The sequence below is a fragment of the Periophthalmus magnuspinnatus genome, chromosome 9, assembly GCF_009829125.3.
Source record: "Periophthalmus magnuspinnatus isolate fPerMag1 chromosome 9, fPerMag1.2.pri, whole genome shotgun sequence".
In the NCBI taxonomy this organism is placed as follows: domain Eukaryota; kingdom Metazoa; phylum Chordata; class Actinopteri; order Gobiiformes; family Gobiidae; genus Periophthalmus; species Periophthalmus magnuspinnatus.
Window position 1 is genome coordinate 8,791,168 of NC_047134.1, and position 23,788 is coordinate 8,814,955.

Consider the following 23,788-nt stretch of genomic DNA (forward strand, 5'->3'; position numbering starts at 1 on the left):
TATGTACGATTTTGGTAAGCATGTTCAAATCAAGTATAGCTTTAACAATTATAATGCTTGTAACTGCAAAAACATAGGACACGATGCCAAATGTGTTTATGTTTTAATTTGCTGTTTTGGTTCTCAAGGCAATTATCCAATCAGAAAGCAGAATAAGCCTCACAAGAGATTTGAGTTGCCGGTAGGGTTGTCAAAAGTTGAGTTATCATGCCGATACTAACACTAGTATTGTTTGAGCAAGTATCAGTACTTAAAAAAAAAAAATCACATCACAGCAATTAACCTTTCCCTTAGAATGATCTTGAGCTGTATCAGAACAATTATAAGACCACACAGACTAATGTAGTTCTAAAATAAAAAAATGTTGGAACATTTATTGGAACACAATAAAAAGAGCACCTTGATTGGAAAAGAGATTTAATCTCAGTGAGGTTCTCCTGGCTAAATAAAAACTTTTAAAAATAGCTGATGCACATGAGCAAAGATTATTATGACTATTAATACAGCAGGCAAAAAGGTTCCTGGGCTACAGAGACATTAATAACTCCTGATGCTCAACATGTGGCAAATAAATGGTTTGTTTTATTCATCGTCAGAGTGCATGCCTGTTGATATTGATAAATGTCAGAAGTCAGGACATCATTTTCATTCATTTACAGTTGGTAAATTCTGTAATTCTTAGGAATGCCTGGGATTTCCAAAGTCTGACAGACAACATACATAACCTCTGACCCCAGCATCTGCAGCCAATCATTAATCAGTGCTAGTGCAGCCTTTACAGCTCAATTAATTCTCCAGGTTCTGAGCCATGGCCTGTCCATATACTGAGAGAGAAAACTTGGATGTGTCCTATTTCAAGGTTAAGGCACTGGCAACCCAGATTTCCTTGTGATTGTACTAGGCCTACCTTGTTTTTATCTGAGGCTACACACAGTTCCTGTAATTATTTTGGCTAAGAACACCACGTTCAATCCTGTCGCTTTACACCACAACCATTAGGCTACCACTCTGTTCCCTCACGTCGCCATTACTCCAATCACCTTCAGAAGACAACATCATGTCTGCTTTATGAGATTCCTGAGAATGACAACCCCACACAGCCATGATGACAGAGCCCGGCAACAGCAGCCCTGGGCCCGCCACAGGAAGGCCAACTTGGCGGGGAGTTATGAAACCAAACGACTGTGAAACAAAATGGCATTTGAGCAAAAAATAAAGAAATAAGACAACCGCTTCTTTTGGAACATCTCCTGCCGCCGCGTGAACAAGAGTAAACCCGCCACTGCTGTTAGTTACCTAGCAACATGTCCGCGCGGTAAAAAGCACCAAAAATTGATGGCGGGTTGCAACGGTTCTCACATACACATACCTGGACTTGATGCACCTGAAGCGTTATAAAACACTCAAAAGTTCAAGGGCCTCCGTCAGTCAGTTAGTCAGGGGCCTGCTACGGCGTGGTGTTACCCCTCAGCACGACGTGATGATGAGGAGGTGTGAATGGTGAAGAAGGGGTGGCATGATGGTAGCTGCTGGTGAAGGTGGCATCCAAAAATTTAACAAAACGTCGGTGTCTGTGCTTGGTTTACCGCCACTATCAGTCTATACGTTTTAGAATTATGACAAATTAAGACTGTTGCCATAGCGATTAACAATTTGAAATATTTCGCATAGGGAGGAAAAGTCATCAAAATGTTGAATGTAACAGGAAGTTGAGAGCCTTGAAGACGGCCCGTGCATTACTGGAAGAGAAGGCGGGCTCTAGGAGGTACGCTGCGGGGAGAGACAAGCGCAACAACATGGTGAAGCAGCTCATTACGTGCTGTCAGCGGGAGCCGCGGTTTACATCCGTGTTTACACCGCCAGCCCACGCCGTGTAGTCCGGGGAGAGGCTGCAAGCTAGATAGTTTTCCCTACTCGACAGTAAAAGGCCAAAGTCGCTATGGTAACGCGAGAATGTCCTTGGTTATCCAGTAAAAAACGCAAACGCCGTAATGTTGTTGGTGTAGTTAAAATGCTGCTGGTAGAAAGTTTAGTTCCGCGACCGCCAAATAATGCCGTTGCTGTGGTGAAGAAAGGGGAGGAGGAGAAGACACAGAGACGCCACTCGCCATCGTAACTTGTCACTCATCAAGTCTCGAACCTCTGCAAGACTTCACACGGCCACGCAGCCTTCACAGACACGACACAGAACGGAGGCAAGTTACATGGGAGGGACTGAGAGGCATCCGGTGAACGCTTCGTAGTAAATAAGTTGGGTTTTATTGTGGAAAAAAAATTATACGGGGTGGTTTATTGTGAAGGGAGGAGTGTTTGTTTCCGGTAACATCGCTGGCTTTACTAAATGTCGTCGCCACAGCCAGTCATGCCAGCGCGTAAACTAAGGGCATGGTGACATCTGCCGGTGTATTTGTACACTACAAGCTGAAGGACAGACGTTTAAGTAGATTCGATTACAAAGGGTCACTATGGCCCATGTTTCAAATAATTCATATTATACGCTATTTTCGGGTCTATGTTATAATGTTTCCTCATCGAAAACATACCCGGAGTTGTGTTTTGTTTCATTCACACATTTAACACACAAATCCTGCATATTTAGACTGAGTTATTTTCTCAAGCAGAAACTCTGTTCCATCTTGTGTTGTCATGTGGCAATACAGGAAGTGCTCCACTGTGTTTTTAAACTCCACACACCTTCACTAGAATCATTAATTTCAGCCCTGGAATTTCCAATCCCTGCTAAACAAAAGATAAAATGTAGCTATTAACTTGAGAATTACAGTTTCTTGACATCACAAGGTGGAACAGAACATTTGAGATAAAGAAAGACTAATAATAAAGGGTTACTCAAAATTGTTTGAATGAAACAAAAAATAAATCCAGGGATGTTTGGCTTACATAGTTTATAAGCTCACAAGAGTCAATTTTGCATAATATAGGACCTTTAAGTGACTAGAAAAAATCCAATGCCACTATTCTAATGCTATGTTGCACTTGTAAGCTATAAATATACAGGTTTAAAGACATTGTGTAACTTTCAGGAGGTACCAGCATGATTCCATTGAAATAGAAAGTTAAAGCCATACTTCAGAACATTCTCCATGGAAAGTTAGTTTTATCCCTTACTGTGGAATATTATAGCCAAAGGTAAAAATTTCCGTAGAAACAAGCAGGAGGAGGCCCTCATCCAGGCCAAATAAAAGTTTGTGGAGATGGTGTTCCATCTCCACAAACACAACCAAAAATGAAAACAAAAAAATGTACATACTGTGGCTCTCCAGTAAAAATAACATTGATGCAATGATAGCACAACAAATCAGTAGGGTCTAATTATGTACACTATATTTCTGTAATATTTAAAATAGTATACAATGTGCTTATGTAATATATGTGTTTTTTCTAATATTGTAATTGTAAGTATGAAAAATTTTCATACTTACGATTATATATATATTTAATATATTATATATATATTTAATATATTATATATATATATATATATATATATATATATATATATATATATATATATATATATATATATATATATATATATATATATATATATATATATATATATATATATATATATATATATATATATAATTTTTTTTTTTTTTTTTTTTTTTTTTTGTCCTGCGCCACCCTTTAGTCAGTACCTTTTGTACCATGAATGCTTCTTGTAACACGTTGATTTTTCTAATGCAGTGCCAGTATTTCTTGGGTGCGCTGTACCCTAATTGTTATGACCACTAGACGGCAGCATGTATCTTTTATTTCCTTAAGCTTGCTCCCATACCAGGGTAAGGTTTGTAGAAGAAGACAGTACAATAAAAACGGATCGAAGTATGGTTGAAATATTCCAAAGTGACACAGGCTTTGGTGCAGATCGTATAAACGTGCCCCGGGACGCGCAGACATGTCGAGGCTACTCGTATCTGTGAGGGGTTTGCACTCTGTATTCTGTTCCACACGGGGGGGGATAGCCTGCTGCGCCTATCCCGGGCTGAGGGTGCGCACTGTCGGTCTCCCGTGTCTGCTGGCGGCGGGGAAGAAGGACCTAGTGGAGCTGCCCGTCCTGAACGAGGAGGAGCTGGAGGAGCAGTTTGTGAGGGGACACGGGCCCGGGGGACAGGCCACTAACAAGACCAGCAACTGTGTGATCCTCAAGCACGTCCCCACAGGCATTGTGGTCAAGGTAAGCTTCAAGTTCATTATATAGGTTAATAATGGTAGACTACCTTTCCAAATGTACATAGAAAGTAGCAAGTACAAATATCTGCTCTCAAAATGTAGTAAAATAAAAGTTAAAAGTAGAAGTACAGATACCTAAAATGTATACTTAAGTACAGTACTTTACCGCTTTTACTTTGTTATCTTCCACCGCTGCAAATGAAGCTTTTCCAGGGCTGAAAAGGCAATAGAACGTATTGTGTATAACAGGAACATAATACTGAGATTCCAAATGTATGTCTACAGGTCTCCATAGGTCACCATAGTTTCACAGTAAAAAATGTCCAGATATCTCTTGTACTTTTCACAAACTCACTTTTATGGTTCTGGGATGTTTATGGCAAATTGCGTGTTTTTCCGCCTAAACTGTTTTGTTCACATATATGTCAGAATGTAAAATTCATATATATTACTATATTATTTGTTCTTGGTTATGAAGATATTAGAACATATTGTATTGTAATTTGTGAGCAACGTCTAAGTTATTTACTTTGTTGATTAAAAGTGTTATGCTGGAGATGTGAAGTGTTACATTCGTACAGTAGTTCATATAACTGTTTTTTCCCCTTGTATCTTCAAATACAACCCCTGTTTAGCAGATTTTTGTTTTCACATTTTGATGGATTCAAGCAGCTCTTGCACTCTTATTATCCGTGGGATGAACTGTCACTGGCACTGTCACCATAGCAATTAAAGGAATTGTATGTAAGATTTTGATTTAAATGTCATAAAATTGTCCCCATGTCTGAGGTAAACATGTTCAAATCAAATATAGCTTTTACTGATAACAGTTTGTACAATAATGTACTGCTGATTTATTCTTAACTTGGACATCATGCCCATTTTTTTTGTAATTATTATTCCATTTGGATTGCTAGTTTCAATGCTGAAATACAGTTGGTTTTGAATATAAAAGGAGTCTCTGTTACTGCCCCAGGCCTCCAATTCCTCCTACAGCCTTATACATCAAATCCCTGCAGCTGATCTGTTTCCCTTTGCAAGCTTTGATCTGACAGACCTCTCATTATTGGAGTATTGCTCTCAAGCTGGCACCTGATTGACTCCTGGGCCCTCTGTGGATTGGTGCGACGCCCTAGAGCCTGGCCAATTCTGGGCCTTCACCTGCGGCAGCCACGCCTTAAAAGGACCTGCCCCCTGACACTCTTGGCTGCTGGGTTCAGACAGTGAACAGCATGCCACCATTCCTCTGTGACTCTTATTTAGTTTATGTGCCTTGTACATTGAATCCTTCGACTTAGCTCTGAGACGGATTTGTTTTGTCATTGTAACTTTTGTTTCTGTTAGTTGTACATTAAATACTACTCAGTTAGGAGCCTCTTTTTGTTAGTTTTCACTTTAACATTCCTTTTAAATAAATTATAACTTTAGTTGCACTATTTTTCCATGTTGTTTTATTACTTCCCCTTTTCCCTAGCTGAGCTGGGACGTAACATTCTCTATGACCTGAATGGTCACTACCTAAACCCCAGCACCTGCAGCTAATCAGGAATCAGCGCTAGTGCAGCCTCTGCTGCTCAGTGAGTGAAATCTGGAGGTTCTGAGCACATAAGGCATGGTCTGTCCATATACGGAAAAGGAGAAAAGTTTGTATGTGTCTGCTATCTGCAGGTTAAGGCTTTGACAACATAGGTCCAGTTGTAATTCTAGTGCCATTTTTAAAACCGTAAGAGTGCAGACTTCATACAGTTCCTTTAACAATTCAAATTAAAGTATTATGTCTTCACTGGTCAAAAGTCTTCAAAATATCACCTATATACTGAAAGCTGAAACCCATGAATGGGATGATCTATAATTCTCTTGTTTCCTTCCACAGTGCCATCAGACACGCTCCGTAGACCTGAACCGTAAACGTGCCCGGGAGATCCTGAGGGAGAAGCTGGACGTGGCTTTCAAAGGAGAGCTCAGTGAGATCTCTGTGAAGAAGAGGGAGTCTGAGCACAAGAAACAGAATAAAAGGAGGAAGGTCAACGAGAGCCTAGAAAAGAAAAGGCTGTTCAAAGAAGCCCAGGCTGCACACGCCACATCCACTGAGAAGGACTCGTGAGCAAGGTGCTAGCTCAGATCCCAAAAACATTTATTTATTTGTTTAGGGTTTTGTCCCAGCCACTGGCATGATCATAACTCATGTCATTGAGCAAGACCCATCATGCGCTTTGCTTTCACTACAGATATAACTTAACCCATCTAAGTTGTGAGGGTGAGTGAATAATACATTTAATTGCTGCTTTAAAGCTACCATCTGTAAGGTTATTTTTTTGTTACCAGTAGATGGCAGATGTGAAACTTGTTCCCCCTCCTCCGTCCCCTCACCCGGCCTTTGTTCAGGCTCCCCTGTGTTTTCTGGTCTTCTTCTGTCAGGTCAAAGTTGGCACACTGTCAGGCTGTCAGACACCAGCAATGTGGATGGCATCTAGTGGTTTTATGTGAGAATGCAACAGGGTCAGGCCGGTCTGTCTAATTACAAATGGTAGCTTTAATAGACTGCATCAACGTGTTCTTTAATACTTTTATTTTTATTGAGGTGTTCATTCTTTCCACACCAAGGGGACAATGTTGTAGTGTAGTGTGTATAACAAAAATACACAGGTGGTGTTTTAGATATGTGGACGGTCATATTTTTGCCTTTAAAATGTTCCAGAGCTCATTTACAGAATAAGAATTCTTAATAAATATGTACTTGGGGACAGACCACAAATTAAACAAAAAAAAGATCACTTTTTTATCTTTACCACATAAAGTTGTCTTTATATAATATATGTATCTTATATAGATATTATATATCTTATAAACACAGCCCTGTGAACAATAGCGTGTCATGCATGACATGTGATGGTGCTTTGCTGATGCAAATACCCTCTAAAGGAAAGAAGTTGGATGCTGCAGTTTGATGATGTTTTGAATTACATTTGATTCAGTATTTCCAGTGTCACTTTGGAGATAAAAGTTTCTGGCCCATTGTAATTTTACTGAGCCATCCTGCAACTTAGGTTCTTGGGGACATTATGTAAATAAAATTTGTGTGGACCTCTAATTTTATGCTGATTTTCATGACTACTTATTTCCACCCCTGCTTTTAAATGGGGAAACCTAAGATACATAAATTAGCTAAGATTAATATTATTACAAATGTTACAATTTGATAACAAGACCATAAGCAATAATAGGAGCAGTTTATTGGCTATACAGTATTTGAATTGTAAAAATTAGAATAGTTGAGTCTAAATAGGTGAAAACCATTACATCTCCTATTCCTGTTAATATAAAACTTTAGCAGTTTGCAGATCAACATAATCTGAATTAAATAGCCTATCACAAAATAAATGGCAAAGTTGAATCAAAATAGCATCTTTCGATAAGGTAATCTAGCAGCGGTTTGCGTATTCACCGAAGGGCCAATCATGCGGCTCCTTCCACTCTCGTGCCAGCCCCTCGAGACGTGAGCAGCCAATGGGATCCGCAGAGGGTTTTTTAAACGCTCCCCGTGGCACCGCCCCTTCAGCGGTGCAGTGTTGTGATGTCTATGCTTACCTGAGCCGTGCAGTAAAAACTAAGGTTTACGGCTGAAAAGAGACTGCAAATATCCAACATTGGTCCTCTCACGTGTGCTCTGTGACCCTGACATGGCAAAAGGTAACCAAAAACGAAATATTGTTGACGTTTTTGCAGAGGAAGCATGAGCAGCCTTCAGGGGAAGCCACGAACAAACTAGGCTACCGAGATTTGTGTACTATAACGTCGCATGTTTGTAAATATACTACTTAGACGGCTTTGCACCTTCACATTGCATGCATACGGTTGTAATATTCTATACTTGTATTTATATGGCGTTTTTACTTGTTTTAAGGAAAGAGGAATGTGCTGAGAACTGACAGAAAGCCCGACGACACCATTCAGCACAAAGTTAGCTTCTCCCGGAACGAGACAAAGGAGAATAAACCTGCTCCTAACCAGGTATGTGGAACGTGTTTAGGAGTTTACTGTGTACACAATGGGGAGTAGGTTTAAAGTGACCCAACCTGCTGCAGTTGCATCAGAAGACAATGGTACAGGGAGTTTAGGACATTTTAGCCGGACTAGTGCAGCTACTGTGCTTTTAACAGCGTTTACCCGGAGTACTGACTGACAGGAACACGATACGAACTTGCTCTTGAGCCAATGGCAAGTTAATGGTGCATGTATTTCTTCCCTTGCAATGAAAATGGTGAGCAGATTGTAGCGCAGAGCGTTCTCAAATATCTTCAACTGTCTGGATTTTAATAGGTTAAAGGTACGTAAATTTCTGGAGGTGGCACGTCACCTGCCTGATTCCATGGAAATGGAAAGTTAAAAACATTCTCCACGGAGAGTTTTATGCCCCCGTACTTCCTTTAGGCCAAATAAGAGTCAGGTTTGTGTAGATGCAAGCCCACTCGGTGAGGACGGATGTTTTTCAGTGCAATAATTGCATCAAATATATATAATATATATATATATATATATTTAAAGTCTATTTTTTGCATAAAAAGTTACATACTGTGGCTTAAATTATTGCATTGTCTCATTATCTATTGCATTGCTTTAAACACAGCAATTTGATGTCCCCAGAAAATAGAAACAAAAAATGTCAATTGAAAAAGAATATAAAAATATAAATCATAAAATATCAGTTCATTATCAGGTAATTGATCTATAATTCATAATGTCATCCAGGTAGGTTCCATATAGCAGAAGAAAATTCAGTTTTGTCAGCTGGACGAAAGTTATTAGAATGAAGACGTTTTGCCACTTATCCAAGTAGATTTATTATAATAATAAATCCATAGTTCCTAATGACACCACCATTGGTGGGTGAAGTACTCAATTAACAAACTTGAGTAACTTTTTTTTTTTACCTCTATATCTGTACTTATATTTATGTTTTGTTTTTGTTTTTTCATGTGATACTTAAATAGATTAAGTAAATATTTAAGTACCTATTTAACAAATGAGCAAAATACAGTTACTTCTTACTCTAAAAATACATTTTTGTTAAATGTAGTGATATTGATTCAAAAATAATACATATTTTGGTCAACAGTGACAATACAAATCACTGTCTTAATTTTTCATGTGTAGTTTTTCTTTTGCTCAAAGCCTCAAAATTTTACTCAGGATGTTCCCACAAATATGGTAAAATTAACCCCTCACATCATATGAAAAGTACTTTTTTACTTCAATCCTGTTCAAAATGTAGTGAAGTAGAAGGAACAGATGCATGCTCTCAAATGTAGTGAAGTAAAAGTAAACGGTATCCTCTCTAAAATGTAGTTAAGTAAAAATCACTATTCAATTACTACTACAGTACTTTACTATTACTTTTACTTTGTTACCTTTCACCAATGGATACCACTGCCTTCATTTAATAAAATTATGTATTTCTCTAGAGCAGGGGTCACCAACCTTTTTTAACCTGAGAGCTACTTTATGGGCACTGAGTCATACGAAGGGCTATCAGTTTGAGACGCTCTTCTGAAATAACACATTTTCTCAGTTTGCCTTTAGTTATACATTATTAATAATGATAAATGACAATCATCTATGTGAACACACTGATCATGTTGCAAGACACTGACACTGATCACATTAATGATTTTTCAAAATAATTATCAACAATGAGCAAGGAGGGAAACGGATATCAGTATTCAGCACTTTAACTTTACTAATCTTAGTAATTGTTAAATTTCCAGATGACACTTACATCACTACATCTCATAGGAAAAGTGTCCCATTTTCACTATCCATTGACAAACCTTTTTAACAAAACATAAATAATATACATTGCACCATGTTTCATAAAGTTATCAATTATGTAATGTTAAAGAAAAATAAGCTTACATATTTTTAAATAAATCTCGGTTGCGTTGTGTGACTTTTTCACCGGTGTCGTGAAAAAAGCCTGTTGTTTACCCAAAGCTGCGTTTAACTCTGGGCTTGTTCTGACCATAGTGGGGCGTGTGCGTCCCCGTGGGTAGTTAGTGTGGAGTTTAGTGAGAGGTAGTCGCGGGCACAGGGTTGGTGACCCCTGCTCTAGAGTACTACCTAAACACCCACAACTTTATAATATATAATATGTAAGAAAATTGTGGAGTAATTTTTTTTTTTTTACTAAAGTTACAATGGTAGAATGCAGATTGTAGATTCTTCTTTGTTTGGCACTTAACTTTATTTCCCAAGATCACTGTTTGAATTGACTCATACGTAGTTCTGAATAATATGATGTTTAATAAGCAGTACTAATGACACTAACAAATGGTTTATATAATCTAATCTAATACACACAAATGTGTATTTAAATATGATAATGATTAAGTGTGAAGTGTGATCTTCGACATTCCTTTGAGCAAAGAACATCTGACTGTAGTTTCCTTTTGAAGCACATCATGTGGTTATTCATGCTAGAATTACACAATTTTACTCACTTAAATGGGCACAGGGCAGTTACAATTTAAAGAGCATGTCAAATTATTTTCATCCAGTTAATTAGGAATGTGCTGACAGTTGTTACAATTAGAAGGTTTTAAACATTGCAGTTAACGGTCTTTGTTCCCAGCAAAAAGGTCAGTCCATCGTTCAGAGCCAGCAGAATTCAGCCAAATCCCGCTCTCCCCTGGGACAGTGCAGCATGCTGATCCAGGATACTAACGACGCCGCCCCCACCAGCGCTGACTCAAAGCTAAGAAAAGGTCTCCCTCCCTCTCCCTCATCGTCTAACCTACATACCAATATATTTATCTTGTATTACACGAAATTGAAAATTGGGAGCTTTAAGCCATGTTATAATGCTGTTGCCTCATCAAAAACATACCTGGAGTTGGATTTTGTTTTGTTTCACATGTATGAAGATGTAGACAGGCTAACAATAAATGGTTATTAAAAGTTCAAAATGCTCTTTTCCACCTTGTGATGTCACGAAGTGGTACCTTTCAAGTTAACCGCTACCTTTCACCTTTGTACACCTCCCATAGAATCATTTGGATGGTTTTAGCCCTGAACCAGAGTTTAAAAATACAGTAGAGCACTTACTGTTTTATCACATAGTGCACATGTGTCAAACTCAAGGCCCGGAGGCCAAATGTGGCCCTCCACATCACTTTAAGTGGCACTCAACGGGGTAAAAGGTATGATGGTCTTAAAATGTCATTTTATCAGGAAATACGCAGTTACACAGCCATATCTTTACATCTAGGCAAATGCATATGCAACATTTGTAACTTGAATAAGCAATGAATACAGAAACAGTTAATTAAAAAGTAGTTAGATTTATTTTACATCTGGCCCTTTGAGGTATTTTCAGCTATTTTGCTGATGTGGCCCTCGGTGAAAATGTGTTTGACACCCCTAACATAGTGGAAAGAAGTGTTTTCTGTTTGAGAGAAGAACTCTTAAATATGCAGGAGTTGTGTGTTAAACGTATGTGAATAAAAGTATGTTTTTGATTAGAAAACATAACATAGATCAGAAAAAAGGCATAATATGGGCCCTTTTAAATGGTGCCATGAAGCCTCCTCCACTGCTCCCATAAGGTCAGCAGATCCACATGTTGACCCATGCGTTTCCTGTGCTTCTGAATGCCTGCACTGTGTTCTGCCTGCTCATCTTATGACACAACTTAGCCTGGTTTTGTTAAGGTGCCCGGCTCAGTCCTTATCGCTGCTGCTATAAACTTTCTCTCCGCTGTTTTAGACATACCTACAGAGGGTAAATGGGACGCCAAGGAGCAGAAGACTAAGAGCTGTGCAGAGATGGGAGAGAAGTCTGCAGCCAGTGAGCTCAAAGAGTCCAGCGGCCAAACCAAAGCAGGCCCCATTAAGGATAACAAGCCACAGGCATCCAAGAACCGAAGTCAGGCTGTACACAAGAAGTGGGTCCAAAAAAGTGTATTTATACATAAATAGAAAATGCAGAACTGACTAGTGTTGTCAGGATACAAAAATTTCTAACTCAATTACAAAACTAAGGAATATACTCGATAGTAGCCTGCGGTGACTCGATGGGCAATTAGACTTGGGGTGGACATCAATATTTAATCGACAACAATTGAATAACGTTACTTTTTATACAAACTATACTGCAAATGAGTACATTTAATTTACTGACACATTAAATGCATACATACGGAGTCAAACTGGAGAAGCCTAGACCTACATAGTTTGTTAAATACTGTTCAGTATATACAAACAGGGCCAAACATTAATAGTCAGTGGCCTTTGTTTCTTCAGATTTGTCCTACTCCTACACTTCATTTATGCATCTGAGCCTTGTTATCTATGTAATTATTTTGTATCTAGAAACAATATGAGTGACACATGACAGCTCTGCAGGTGTGTACTGCGCTTACTATATAAAATGTACATTCATGAAGAGATACTAACAAGCACGCTGTTTGGATGGATGTTTCAAACTGGTAGAAATGAAGTTTTGATACTGAAACCCTAGTACTGACATTAATTTGTCTATTCAGGAGTGAAAATAAAGCTCCCAAAAATAAGAAGGTGACAGACTACTTTCCAATCAGAAGAAGCAACCGAAAGACCAAAGCTGAGCTGAAGGTTTGTACACTCAATTCCTGTGCAGTAGAGTTGGTTCACTGAGATGTTGTCACCATTTCAAACCATAAAACACAATGAACATTAGTGGATTAGTACAAGAATAAAATGTACCCTTTCTGACTGTAGAGTGAAGAACACCGACATCTGGATGACCTCATAAAGAACGGTGTGGAAGAAGGAATGGAGGTAACTATGCCTGGCATGTGGTAGTAGCACGACCAACAAACTGACTGAAGGAGCTGAGAATCTAAAGCGCTTGGGATACATGTATTACTAATGAAAGCTTCTATTCACTACCAACATGTTCTCATATACCTAGGGCTGCAACGAACCATTATTGTAGTAGTCAACCAGTTTTGCGATTAATGTATGACTTTTTGAATTTGTTATCAAACAGTGGTGGAAAGAGTACACATGAAAAATACTCCAAGTACTAGTTGCTAGTTACTTTTTAAGAGCAATTTAGATGCATTTTAGATCACACTTTAATACAAAACTTTATCAGTCAAAAAGTCATTTAATTTCATCATTTTAAACCCCAATTATTTTCTGAACTTCAGCCGATCAGAGTAGGCGATACATTACAATTGTCCCAATCCACAGCCGCTGCTGTGGATTGGGACAATTGAATTGGAGTTACATGGCTAGAATGCAATGAATTAGAATTACATGGCTAGAAGTGTACTCGATTACAAGTAGGACTACAGGTTTAAAAATGTACTCAAAAGTACAATTGCTTTAGTTACTTACTTTACACCCCGTCAACCAAATATGGTGACTGGAGGCTTCAAGATGGAGAATGTGTACGAATAAAGTGTATTGATGAAAATGAGAAATTGTTTCTTTTTTGACATTTTGATCCAATAATATGTTTGTAGTCAACCTTTTAAACACAATTAATCGATTTTAATCCTTGCAGCCCTACCAAAATCATCATATTAACAGTTGTAAAAAAGTATCAAGCCTTGTGTAATGGATAATAAAAAGTACCATCCACTTGGTTTTGTCTAACATGCGATTCTGGTCCATTGTAACAGGTGAAGGTGATTGAGGGGAAGGGCAGAGGTGTGTTTGCGGTGAAGGGCTTTAAAAAAGGCGACTTTGTGGTGGAGTACTCTGGAGACCTGCTGGAGCTGTCTGAGGCCAAAGCACGTGAGACCCAGTACGCCCAGGACCCCTCCACAGGCTGCTACATGTACTACTTTCAGTACCAGACCAAGACCTACTGGTGAGAGCACTTATTCTTAGTGTACATTTTTTGTGCATATAACCGATTCAACTACTCATTGCACTATTTATATTTAAGATTTTACAAAAACACTTGCTTAGATTTTTGTAGTTAATTTTGGTGAAGTTTATAATTTGACTTGGATGGACACTGACAGCAGTTATGCATGGAGGTAATTCCATAACTGTTACCATACAACAATTCTGTAAACAAAAAAATATTTTTAAATACAAATAGTAATGATTGTTGCAGAAGCAGGCTGTACCTTTTAAATTATTTTAAGCTATTTATCTATTTTGTTTTATTACATGTACCATTTTCCTTCTGTTCTTTAACTGTGTGGTGCAATACTGGAATTTCCCCACTGTGGGACTAATAAAGGCATATCTTATCTTTACTTGAGTAAATTGTTGTCAGAGTGATTTTCTAGCAGCATATTTTTACTCCTACTTGAGTCAGATTTCTATTGATGTATTGGTTACACTTCCCACTGTCTAACCTACGTCTACAAGTGACAAAAGCTTTATGTTCACAATATGAAATGATAGTTTGTCTCAGGTTTATCCTTTGAAAATACATTAATTTCAAATTCTAAATCAGATGTTGCATCCAGACAGTTACTCTCCAAGTTTTACATGTAGTAGTTTCCCCAAATACTTTTTACTCTTACTTGGACCAGTACTTTGTATTTTTAGTTGAGTAATATTATTTTGAAGTGATATTACTCTTACTTGAGTTCATTTTTTTTCCTACAATACTCATCCCTGCTACCTTAATTGTAAATCATTCCTGCATTTTGTATGGAACTTTTGGTGTTGATGACATGGGTATTCTGTTTTAGAACTCAGAGCTAGTTCCTGTATTTTTGTACTTTTCTTGTTTTCCACAAACTGCCACTTCACAGTAAACTGACAAATATTTACAATGCGTAACTCTACAGCTGCAGCAGGACATCAGAATAACACCAGTGTTTTGTGTTCCAGTGTGGACGCTACAAAAGAGAGCAGCCGTCTGGGCAGGCTCATCAACCACAGCAAGAGCGGGAACTGTCAGACACGGCTGCACCCCATCGAGGGGACACCCCACCTCATCCTGATAGCGTCCCGGGACATCAGCGCAGATGAGGAGCTGCTCTACGACTATGGAGACCGCAGTAAGACCTCAATCTCTGCTCATCCCTGGCTCAAGTACTGACCTCAACCACGCCTTTTAGGACTACTCCATAGGTTTTAAATGGAGCCAAGAGCTTCCTGTATATTTTTGCTACAGTTTTAAAGAGTGCTTTTATTTTATTTTTTTCTTGTATTGAGTCGATGCTTAAGGAGCATTAGCTAGTGTGGAATATTGAATTTCATAAAGACTGTCATTGTAACTTATTACTTGTACTTTAAGAATAAACATTTTCTGTGGTAGCTCCAGACGCATGTTGAAAATATGAAATTAAACCTGGAAAACCTTTGTCTTTCTGATGCTTATAATATCACACAAGTCAGTAGAGTCCCACTGAATTTAATAAAATGCCATAAAGACTGCAGCTGGTGTGAGTAAAAGCATTTACATAAACATATTTTTCAAACATTTCCAGTTAATACTCTTTATCAATATATACATAATACCTTACAAAAGTATAACTAGAAAAGTAGTTGGTCCGTAGATCTTGGTTGTAGTGATCAGTTGTACTAAAATGGTGAGTCTTGTCCTCATTTCCTTCTGAAGGAGAACCTGAGTGCAACGAAGAACGGGTTAGGTCAGGGAGAAGGCAGCTGGGCTAATGAGTAAACACACTTTTCTGACATTCACCACAAACAAACATGACCTTCCACTCATTCAGTCACAAGTAAAACATTAGGAACCATTAGGACCAGGCAGCTGTGAGAACTGTCTAAACCAGCCTGGAGGAGGGCTGAACACTCTCGTATGTGGGAGTTTAGATGACACTCTAGGGATGAATGTGTTGAGGAGACTAATAAATCAAATTGAATTACAAAGATGGTCAAAAATGTATGACAGAATTGGCTGTGTCCAAAGACAGGTGTCTTTGCCTGGTTTGTTACTTATGTATGGGTGTATCCACAGTAAAAATTGCCTTCCTCATATGGATTCCTTTTCAGTCAATACCAGTATTCATCTTGCAGTTGTGGCCAATAACCATCATTTGCCCATCTTTTTGTCAAGATTCAAATGAGTAAGAGTAAAAAAAATAATACACAATGTATTTGCCTGGGATATAATTGTGGTTTTAGCTTCATTGCTATTCCATTTCTGTTTTAATATTTAAAGAGATACATATGAGATACTGAGGACAAACTGGGATGCAGCTAAATTATTGGTGCTAAATAAAAAAATGTAAAAAAATCTATCAGACAAATTCATAAAAAATATGAAGATATAACTACCAATATTAACATTGTCAATCACTACTTCAATTGTAAACCATTCAGTTACAATACAAGGTGATTCCAATCAAATACAAAAATAATTAAAACTATTAAAAATCACCTCAAGAGGGAAAAGTCTAGAGTAATAATCAAAACTACAGTATAAAGTGATATTTCTGCACCTTTTGGATTAATTTGATGGTCCCTTAAGTTTTTGTGCCAGATTTGAATCTCAACCAAGACATTTACAGGCACATTTTAGCATATTCCTGATGCACTCTTAAAATATCATCTGAATGTTACTGAGATAATGCAAAAAATATTGAGAATTAATTTTTGTCATTATCGCCCACCCCTTGGTAACATATTTTGGGGCTTGAGTTTGTATACATCCGATGTTATGAAGACTCACATTTTCCCGATGGTGCTCCTCTCCTCTTTGGCGTCCGTGAGGTTGCCTAAGCTGTCTTGAGATGCAGGAGGAGTGTCCAAATCCACCTCCACCATGGCTGCTTCAGCGTTAGGCAGAATCCCACTGGACAAAAGTGGGAGGAGGAGAATCAAACAAATTCCACATTATAATAGAATGACCACATATGACAAGGGTTGGTTAATAAAAGAAATGAACACAAAGGACCAACATTACTCAGTATTATAGAGGGCATGATGGAAAAACTGTTGGCACTCTAGCCCCACAGCAAGAAGGTCAAGGATTTTATTCCGAGAACCAAGTATAGCAGAGTTAATTTCTTTACTTGCATCATTGTGAGTAATGCAAAGTGATACATGTTGCCACTATAGAGCCCTCAAATAACTATGTGAGATGTCAAAAAAGGTTGGTGACAAGTCAATGGAAAATGTTAATGGAACTGTATGTGTCCAGTTGTAAAAAGGTTCAGCAATCACAACTGCACCTACGTTGCCGGTGCTTTAATCTGCAGATAGAGGACACATACATCCATCCATCCATTTTCTTCTGCTTATCCGGGGCCGGGTTGCGGGGGCAGCAGTCTAAGAAGGGACTGCCAGACTTCCTTCACATACACGTTTTTCTCATTCTCAGTATATGGACAGGCCTCATTTGAAAGCTCAGAACCTTCAGAGTTCACTCACTGAGCTGCAGAATAAATCAGCATTACAGTTATCAGTAAATGCTATATTTTTTTTGAAAATGTTTACCTTATATCTGTGGACACATTTAGATGCTCTTTATGAAATTAAAAAATAAACCTTACATACAGTTCCTTTAAATTAACAAGTTTCTGCTATCCATTCACTCCAAAAAACTCTTCACATCAACCCATTAGTTGTTGTATATACAAGCCCAATTCTAATGAAGTTGGGACGCGGTGTAAAACTAAAATACAGAATACAATGATTTGCAAATCCTTTTCAACCTATATTGAACTGAATAAACTACAAAGATATTTAATGTTCAAACTGATAAACTTTATTGTTTTTATGCAAATATTCACTCATTTTCAAATTGATGCCTGCAACACGTTCCATTAAAGCTGGGACATGGGCAACAAAAGAATGGGAAAGTTGAGGAATCCTTAAAATACACTTGGAACATTCCACAGGTGAACAGGTTAATTGGAAGCAGGTGAGTGACATGATTGGGTATAAAAGGAGAATCCCCGAAGGGCTCAGTCATTCATACGCAAGGATGAGGCGAGGTTCACCACAGTGTGAGCAAATAGTCCAACAATCTAGGAACAATGTTTCTCAACGTACAATTGCAAGGAATTTAGGGATTTCATCATCTATGGTCCATAATATCATCAAAAGATTCATTCAGAAAAATCTAGAGAAATCTCTGCACGTAAGCAGCAAGGCAGAAAACCAACATTGAATGCCCGTGACCTTTGATCCCTCAGGCGATACTGTATAAAAAACAGACATAAATGTGAAAAGGATATTACCACATGGGCTCAGGAACACTTCAGGAAACCATTGTCAGTTAACGCACTTCGTCGCTAGATCTCCACGTGTTACAACAGCGTGGCTTTGTAGTAAAAGAGTGCGAATACTAGACTGGCCTGCCTGCAGTCCAGACCTACTGAAAATGTGTGGCGCATTATGAAGCGCAAAATACGCTGCTGAGCAACAGAAGTTGTACATTCAACAAGAATGGGAAAGGATTCCTCCTGCAAAGCTTCAACAATTAGTGCCCTCAGTTCCCAAAAGCTTATTGATTGTTATTAAAAGGAAAGGTGATGTAACACAGTGGTAAAGCTGGGACAGGGGCATGCCCCGTCCCAGCTCAAACGTCAAACATCAAATTGAAAATGAGTGAATATTTGCATAAAAATGATAAAGTTTATCAGTTTGAACATTAAATATCATGTCTTTGTAATTTATTCAGTTCAATATAGGTTGAAAGGATTTTCAAATAATTGCATTCTGTATTTTTTTTTTAAGTTTTAAACAGCGTCCCAACTTCATTGGAATTGGGGTTGTACTTTTATATCAATAACTTATTCCTACAAAGCCTGAGACCTGTGAGGAGCTGGCTGTTTCTGTCCTTCACCATGTCCCAAAACAGTAAATTACATTTAATACACATTATGCAACACCACGGAAAGTCATTACTGTGTACTTAAAATAAAAACATGAGCAAAGAATGGAGCTCCAGAATTCACTTTGTCACATTAGTGTGAATGAAGCCAATCCTACACAAGAGAGCCACCGTGCTAAAGAGATACATTTTGGCATAGGTAAAATTGGACTATTTGGTAAGCTTATACTACTGGTGATATTGTTCAATTAAAAAGGCAATTTTTTCATTGCGTTTTTGCTCCTAGTTCAAATTAAAATGGAACTAACCACTAATTCCAATTTATTTTTGGCTTTTGGTTTTTGACCAGAAAGCTGCAGATTTACACCATATACACAGTTTGTCAAAGTTTATAGTGTGTGCTGCCTTCAGTGGCCTCTGCAGTTTAAAGTAGTTGGTGACCTCACGAAAGACTGCTCTGATGACAAGCAGGCATTTCTAATTAAAAACACCAAGCAGCAGGGGCGGAGTGTGAAGTACCTGTTAGACAGAACACAGCAGACTTCTTATGAACTCAAGAGCTGCTTATACAATATATATACACTCACCTAAAGGATTATTAGGAACACCTGTTCAATTTCTCCTTAATGCAATTATCTAATGAACCAATCACATGGCAGTTGCTTCAATGCATTTAGGGGTGTGGTCCTGGTCTCCTGAACTCCAAACTGAATGTCAGAATGGGAAAGAAAGGTGATTTAAGCAATTTTGAGCGTGGCATGGTGCCAGACGGGCCGGTCTGAGTATTTCACAATCTGCTCAGTTACTGGGAGTTTCACGCACAACCATTTCTAGGGTTTACAAAGAATGGTGTGAAAAGGGAAAAACATCCAGTATGCGGCAGTCCTGTGGGCGAAAATGCCTTGATGCTTGATGCTAGAGGTCAGAGGAGAATGGGCCGAGTGATTCAAGCTGATAGAAGTTGACCGAAATAACCACTTGTTACAACCGAGGAATGCAGCAAAGCATTTGTGAAGCCACAACATACACAACCTTGAGGCGGATGGACTACAACAGCAGAAGACCCCACCCGATACCACTCATCTCCACTACAAATAGGAAAAAGAGGCTACACTTTGCACGAGCTCACCAAAATTGGACAGTTGAAGACTGGAAAAATGTTGGCTGGTCTGATGAGTCTCGATTTCTGTTGAGACATTCAAATGGTCGAGTCAGAATTTGGTGTAAACAGAATGAGAACATGGATCCATCATGCCTTGTTACCACTGTGCAGGCTGCTGGTGGTGGTGTAATGGTGTGGGGGATGTTTTCTTGGCACACTTTAGGTCCCTTAGTGCCAATTGGCCATCGTTTAAATGCCCCGGGCTACCTGAACATTGTTTCTGACCATGTCCATCCCTTCATGACCACCATGTACCATCCTCTGATGGCTACTTCCAGTAGGATAATGCACCATGTCATAAAGCTCGAATCATTTCAAATTGGTTTCTTGAACATGACAATGAGTTCACTGTACTACAATGGCCCCCACAGTCACCAGATCTCAACCTGATAGAGTATCTTTGGGATGTGGTGGAACGGGAGCTTCGTGCCCTGGATGTGCATCCCACAAATCTCCATCAACTACAAGATGCTATCCTATCAATATGGGCCAACATTTCTAAAGAATGCTTTCTGCACCTTGTTGAATCAATGCCACGTAGAATTAAGGCAGTTCTGAAGGCGAAAGGGGGTCAAACACTGTATTAGTATGGTGTTCCTAATAATCCTTCAGGTGAGTGTATGTGCTGTACTTTTCTCAAATACATTGGAAAACACTCCAGATATTTTGAGTGATGTGTGTGTGTGTGTTGTGGTCGGCACCTCTTGTACAGCTGTAGCTCCTCCTGGGCCACCATGAGCTGAGCCTTGAGCTGGTTCCTCTCCTGCAAAACTTCCTTGAGCTCCTGCATGGTGAAGCGTGGTCTGTTAGGGTCTGTCAGGTCCACCACAAGCTGGTTAGGTCCCACTGTCTGATGGATGACAACACAATAACATTCTGGGAAATAGAACATTCTTTAAGAGGCAGGAGAATACATGGACAAAGCAGGTATAAAGAAGGACTAAACCAGATCCAGAGGTGGGTGGCACTCAGTTACATTTACTTGAACAATTTTTTAAAGAGTACTAGCAGTATACTTTTACTCCACCTTGAGTAATATTTTGATTATTTTTCTAAGTAATAGTACTTGAGTAAAGATTGTGGTGCCCCATTTTGAGTACGTGTACAAGTGTCAAAAGCTTTATGTTGACAATATGAAATGTTTGGTATTTTCAAAAGATAGACACAAAATTGAGACAGATTTTGTGCGTTATTTAATGTTTTGTCCTTACACTTACATTAACGCCAAATTAATAACTCAGATGTTGTGTCCTGACAGTAACTCTTTACTTGAGTAGTAGTTTCCCCAAATACTTTTTTACTCTTGAGAAATTTCTTTGACCATGACATTGTACTTCTACTTGAGTAATATTATTTTTAAGTAACGTTATACTTGGGAACAATTTTTAGCTACTCTACCCACTTATGACCAGATCTTATCCAAGACTTGGTCAGGTCTAAACCAGGACTGAAGTTCACATTCACTTTCACAACAGTTATAGCGGCATTCTGTAACTTTTCTGGTGGGTCCGTCACCTGCTTCTCTCCACAAAGTTATAGCTTTTTCCGAAATGTTCCAGAGTATGACATTAGACTCGTCTATCTCCATAGAACAAACAGGTTATACCTTTAAAGCATCTTATTTCTGAAGGTCTACTGCAAGATGCTAGGACAAAGCCGGCCTATCAATATCTTACCAGGTTCTTAAGGAGGACTAAACCAAGATTTAACAAGGTATTTATATCAGAATTACCACGATTTTATCTAAATCAGGATTGAATCAAGGAGAAAAGTGCTAAAAAGTACTAACCCAGGATTAATATGGGTTTTACAGAAGGCTGATCCAAGTTTAACCCAAGAGTAAAACCAGGTTTAAAGTAGGACTAAACCAAGACTAGATTAAACAAGATCTAAATCTGCATTTCTATCCAAACCATGACTGAACAAGCAAAAAACAGGGTTAAAAAGGATCTGCCCAGAATTCAACCAGGTTTAAAGAAGGACTGAATCAGGACTAAACAATGTCTGAATCATGACTCCAATGATTTTTCTCTAGCCGAGGACTGAACTGGGAAAAAATATTTAAAAATGACTAGTCCTGGATTAAACTTGGATTAGTATTCCTTTACACCTAGTTTAATCCTGGGTTAAAGAAGAACTAAACCAGGTCTAAAGGGGACTTAAGTGTGGTAGATCTGATTCAGACTAAACAAGGTCTGAATCAGATCTACCATATTGTTTTTTAATATAAACCACAACTAAACTTTGAAAATATTGCAGGTGTGGACTGCAATATTGCTTTGTTTTGTTTGTTTGTTTGTTTGTTTATCTTAAGCAGTAAGACTGGATGATATCTCAGCGGTACTACCATTTTATCTAAACCATGATTTAATCAGGGCAAAAATGCTAAAGTGAACTATGAATCCATTTAACCCATGTCTTAAAGACACTTAAACCTGGACTAAACCAATAAATCAACAGGATTTATTTTTTTTAATGAAACTGGAAAAACAGGGTTAAAAAGTACTAGAAGGGGTCTGAAGGAAAATTGATCCAGGTTTACCAGATTTAAGACTGGACTAAATAATAATCAAAATAGGTCTAAAGAAGGATTAAGCCAGGACTAAAACAGGACCAACCTAATAGCCTACTGGACCTCATCTCTGTAGTAGGTTATCTGAACTGGCTTTGGGACTCTAAAAGAGAACTAATTCAAGTTTTACCCAAGGCTGGACAAAATAAGTAGCCTATCAAAACACGGGACTAAAAAGGGACTAAACCAGGTCTACATAAATTATTGAACTTGTATTTGAACCACTTCGCTTGTGACTCGTGTGTGGACCGGGGACCGTAGAAGACCGACTGACCGTGCCCTCCCTGGATGCGCCCTGCTCGGACAGCACTTTTTGCAGCTCTCCCTTCAGGTTGTCCCGCTCCATTCGCAGCTCCTCCAGGGACAAGTTGTACTTATTCACCAGCGTCTCAAACATCTCCAGGACGCGCACTATCCGGAACTGCAGGTCCGACACCTCCTCTCCGGAGCCGCTGATCTTCAACAAATCACGGCCGATCACGTAGGAAATATCGTACACATCTTCCACAGTGAGATCGAACGCATCCTTGTCGAAAACCAAAGCGGGCGATGTCTCCTCTCCGAACTCCATACCTCCAACGCGGCTGCGTACAGACGGAAGGAAAATACAGTTGTAGCTGTGTTGTGTTAAAGTTGTCAAAAATGTCTTATTTGAATCAGTCTCGCGGACAGTTAAAAAAAAAAAAAAGTTTCAGTTTAAGCACTTCCCACATCACTCACCCACGTGACCAGGCGCCCCACTCAGCAGAGGAGGGCAAAGTATCCTAGCGACAGGTGAATAGGTGAATACAGAGGGCATTAGAGGGAGGAGGGCAACAACATTCACTCCACTAATTACATTTACTTGAGTAAGGTTTTAAAGAAACTGTACTTTTCGGAGTACTTTCTCAAGCCGCGTACTTTCACTCCTTGAGAAATGTTTTTATAGGAGTAACAGTACTTGTACTTGAGTAAACGTTTTGGTTACTCTTGCCAGGCTACATGTGACAAAACCTTGATATTGACAGTATGAAATTATTTGACCATTTGTTTCTTGCACAGCTCCTTCAGATTACGTTAAATTTGCCTCTAAGACGCTACGTCACGACAGAGAAATAAGTTTCCCA

At 38.8% G+C, this 23,788-nt stretch overlaps 4 protein-coding genes across 6 annotated transcripts in view; 2 read left to right on the forward strand and 2 right to left on the reverse strand.

Moving 5' to 3' along the window:
- The window catches only part of LOC117375977 (membrane-associated phosphatidylinositol transfer protein 2-like), a 105,695-nt gene extending 103,506 nt beyond the window's left edge, over nucleotides 1-2,189 (reverse strand). For all 3 annotated transcript variants that reach the window (XM_055224056.1, XM_033972376.2, XM_055224057.1), the window contains exon 1: nucleotides 1,370-2,189. The gene's annotated coding sequence lies outside the window, so the exon portion shown is untranslated. The remainder of the gene's footprint in view (nucleotides 1-1,369) is intronic.
- Nucleotides 2,190-3,813: 1,624 nt separating this feature from the next.
- On the forward strand, nucleotides 3,814-8,205 carry mtrfr (mitochondrial translation release factor in rescue). The gene is made up of 3 exons (XM_033972992.2): nucleotides 3,814-4,198; nucleotides 6,068-6,303; nucleotides 8,099-8,205. The coding sequence occupies exons 1-2, from the start codon at nucleotides 3,920-3,922 to the stop codon at nucleotides 6,296-6,298; spliced, it is 510 nt and encodes a 169-aa protein (XP_033828883.1). The 5' UTR covers nucleotides 3,814-3,919; the 3' UTR covers nucleotides 6,299-6,303; nucleotides 8,099-8,205.
- kmt5ab (lysine methyltransferase 5Ab) lies at nucleotides 7,728-15,251 on the forward strand. Its single transcript, XM_033972132.2, has 8 exons — nucleotides 7,728-7,884; nucleotides 8,099-8,205; nucleotides 10,823-10,955; nucleotides 11,956-12,133; nucleotides 12,734-12,821; nucleotides 12,948-13,007; nucleotides 13,859-14,049; nucleotides 15,033-15,251. Exons 1-8 carry the CDS (start codon nucleotides 7,875-7,877, stop codon nucleotides 15,241-15,243), a joined length of 978 nt encoding a protein of 325 aa, XP_033828023.1. The 5' UTR covers nucleotides 7,728-7,874; the 3' UTR covers nucleotides 15,244-15,251.
- A 314-nt stretch (nucleotides 15,252-15,565) lies between these two features.
- rilpl2 (Rab interacting lysosomal protein-like 2) lies at nucleotides 15,566-23,378 on the reverse strand. The gene is made up of 4 exons (XM_033972133.2): nucleotides 22,957-23,378; nucleotides 20,812-20,960; nucleotides 16,840-16,962; nucleotides 15,566-15,771 (listed from the first exon to the last, which is right to left on the reverse strand). The coding sequence occupies exons 1-4, from the start codon at nucleotides 23,251-23,253 to the stop codon at nucleotides 15,750-15,752; spliced, it is 591 nt and encodes a 196-aa protein (XP_033828024.1). The 5' UTR covers nucleotides 23,254-23,378; the 3' UTR covers nucleotides 15,566-15,749.
- Nucleotides 23,379-23,788: the final 410 nt, after the last annotated feature.

Coding starts and splice junctions, on each gene's coding strand:
- mtrfr (XM_033972992.2), top strand. CDS start 3,920: ATGTCGAGGCTACTCGTATCTGTGAGGGGTTTGCACTCTGTATTCTGT. Junction 4,199..6,067: donor CCACAGGCATTGTGGTCAAG/GTAAGCTTCAAG, acceptor TTCCTTCCACAG/TGCCATCAGACACGCTCCGT.
- kmt5ab (XM_033972132.2), top strand. Junction 8,206..10,822: donor ATAAACCTGCTCCTAACCAG/GTATGTGGAACG, acceptor CTTTGTTCCCAG/CAAAAAGGTCAGTCCATCGT. Junction 12,134..12,733: donor AGTCAGGCTGTACACAAGAA/GTGGGTCCAAAA, acceptor TTGTCTATTCAG/GAGTGAAAATAAAGCTCCCA.
- rilpl2 (XM_033972133.2), bottom strand. CDS start 23,253: ATGGAGTTCGGAGAGGAGACATCGCCCGCTTTGGTTTTCGACAAGGAT. Junction 16,963..20,811: donor GAGCTACAGCTGTACAAGAG/GTGCCGACCACA, acceptor ACTTTTGTCCAG/TGGGATTCTGCCTAACGCTG. Junction 15,772..16,839: donor AGGAGCACCATCGGGAAAAT/GTGAGTCTTCAT, acceptor CGTTGCACTCAG/GTTCTCCTTCAGAAGGAAAT.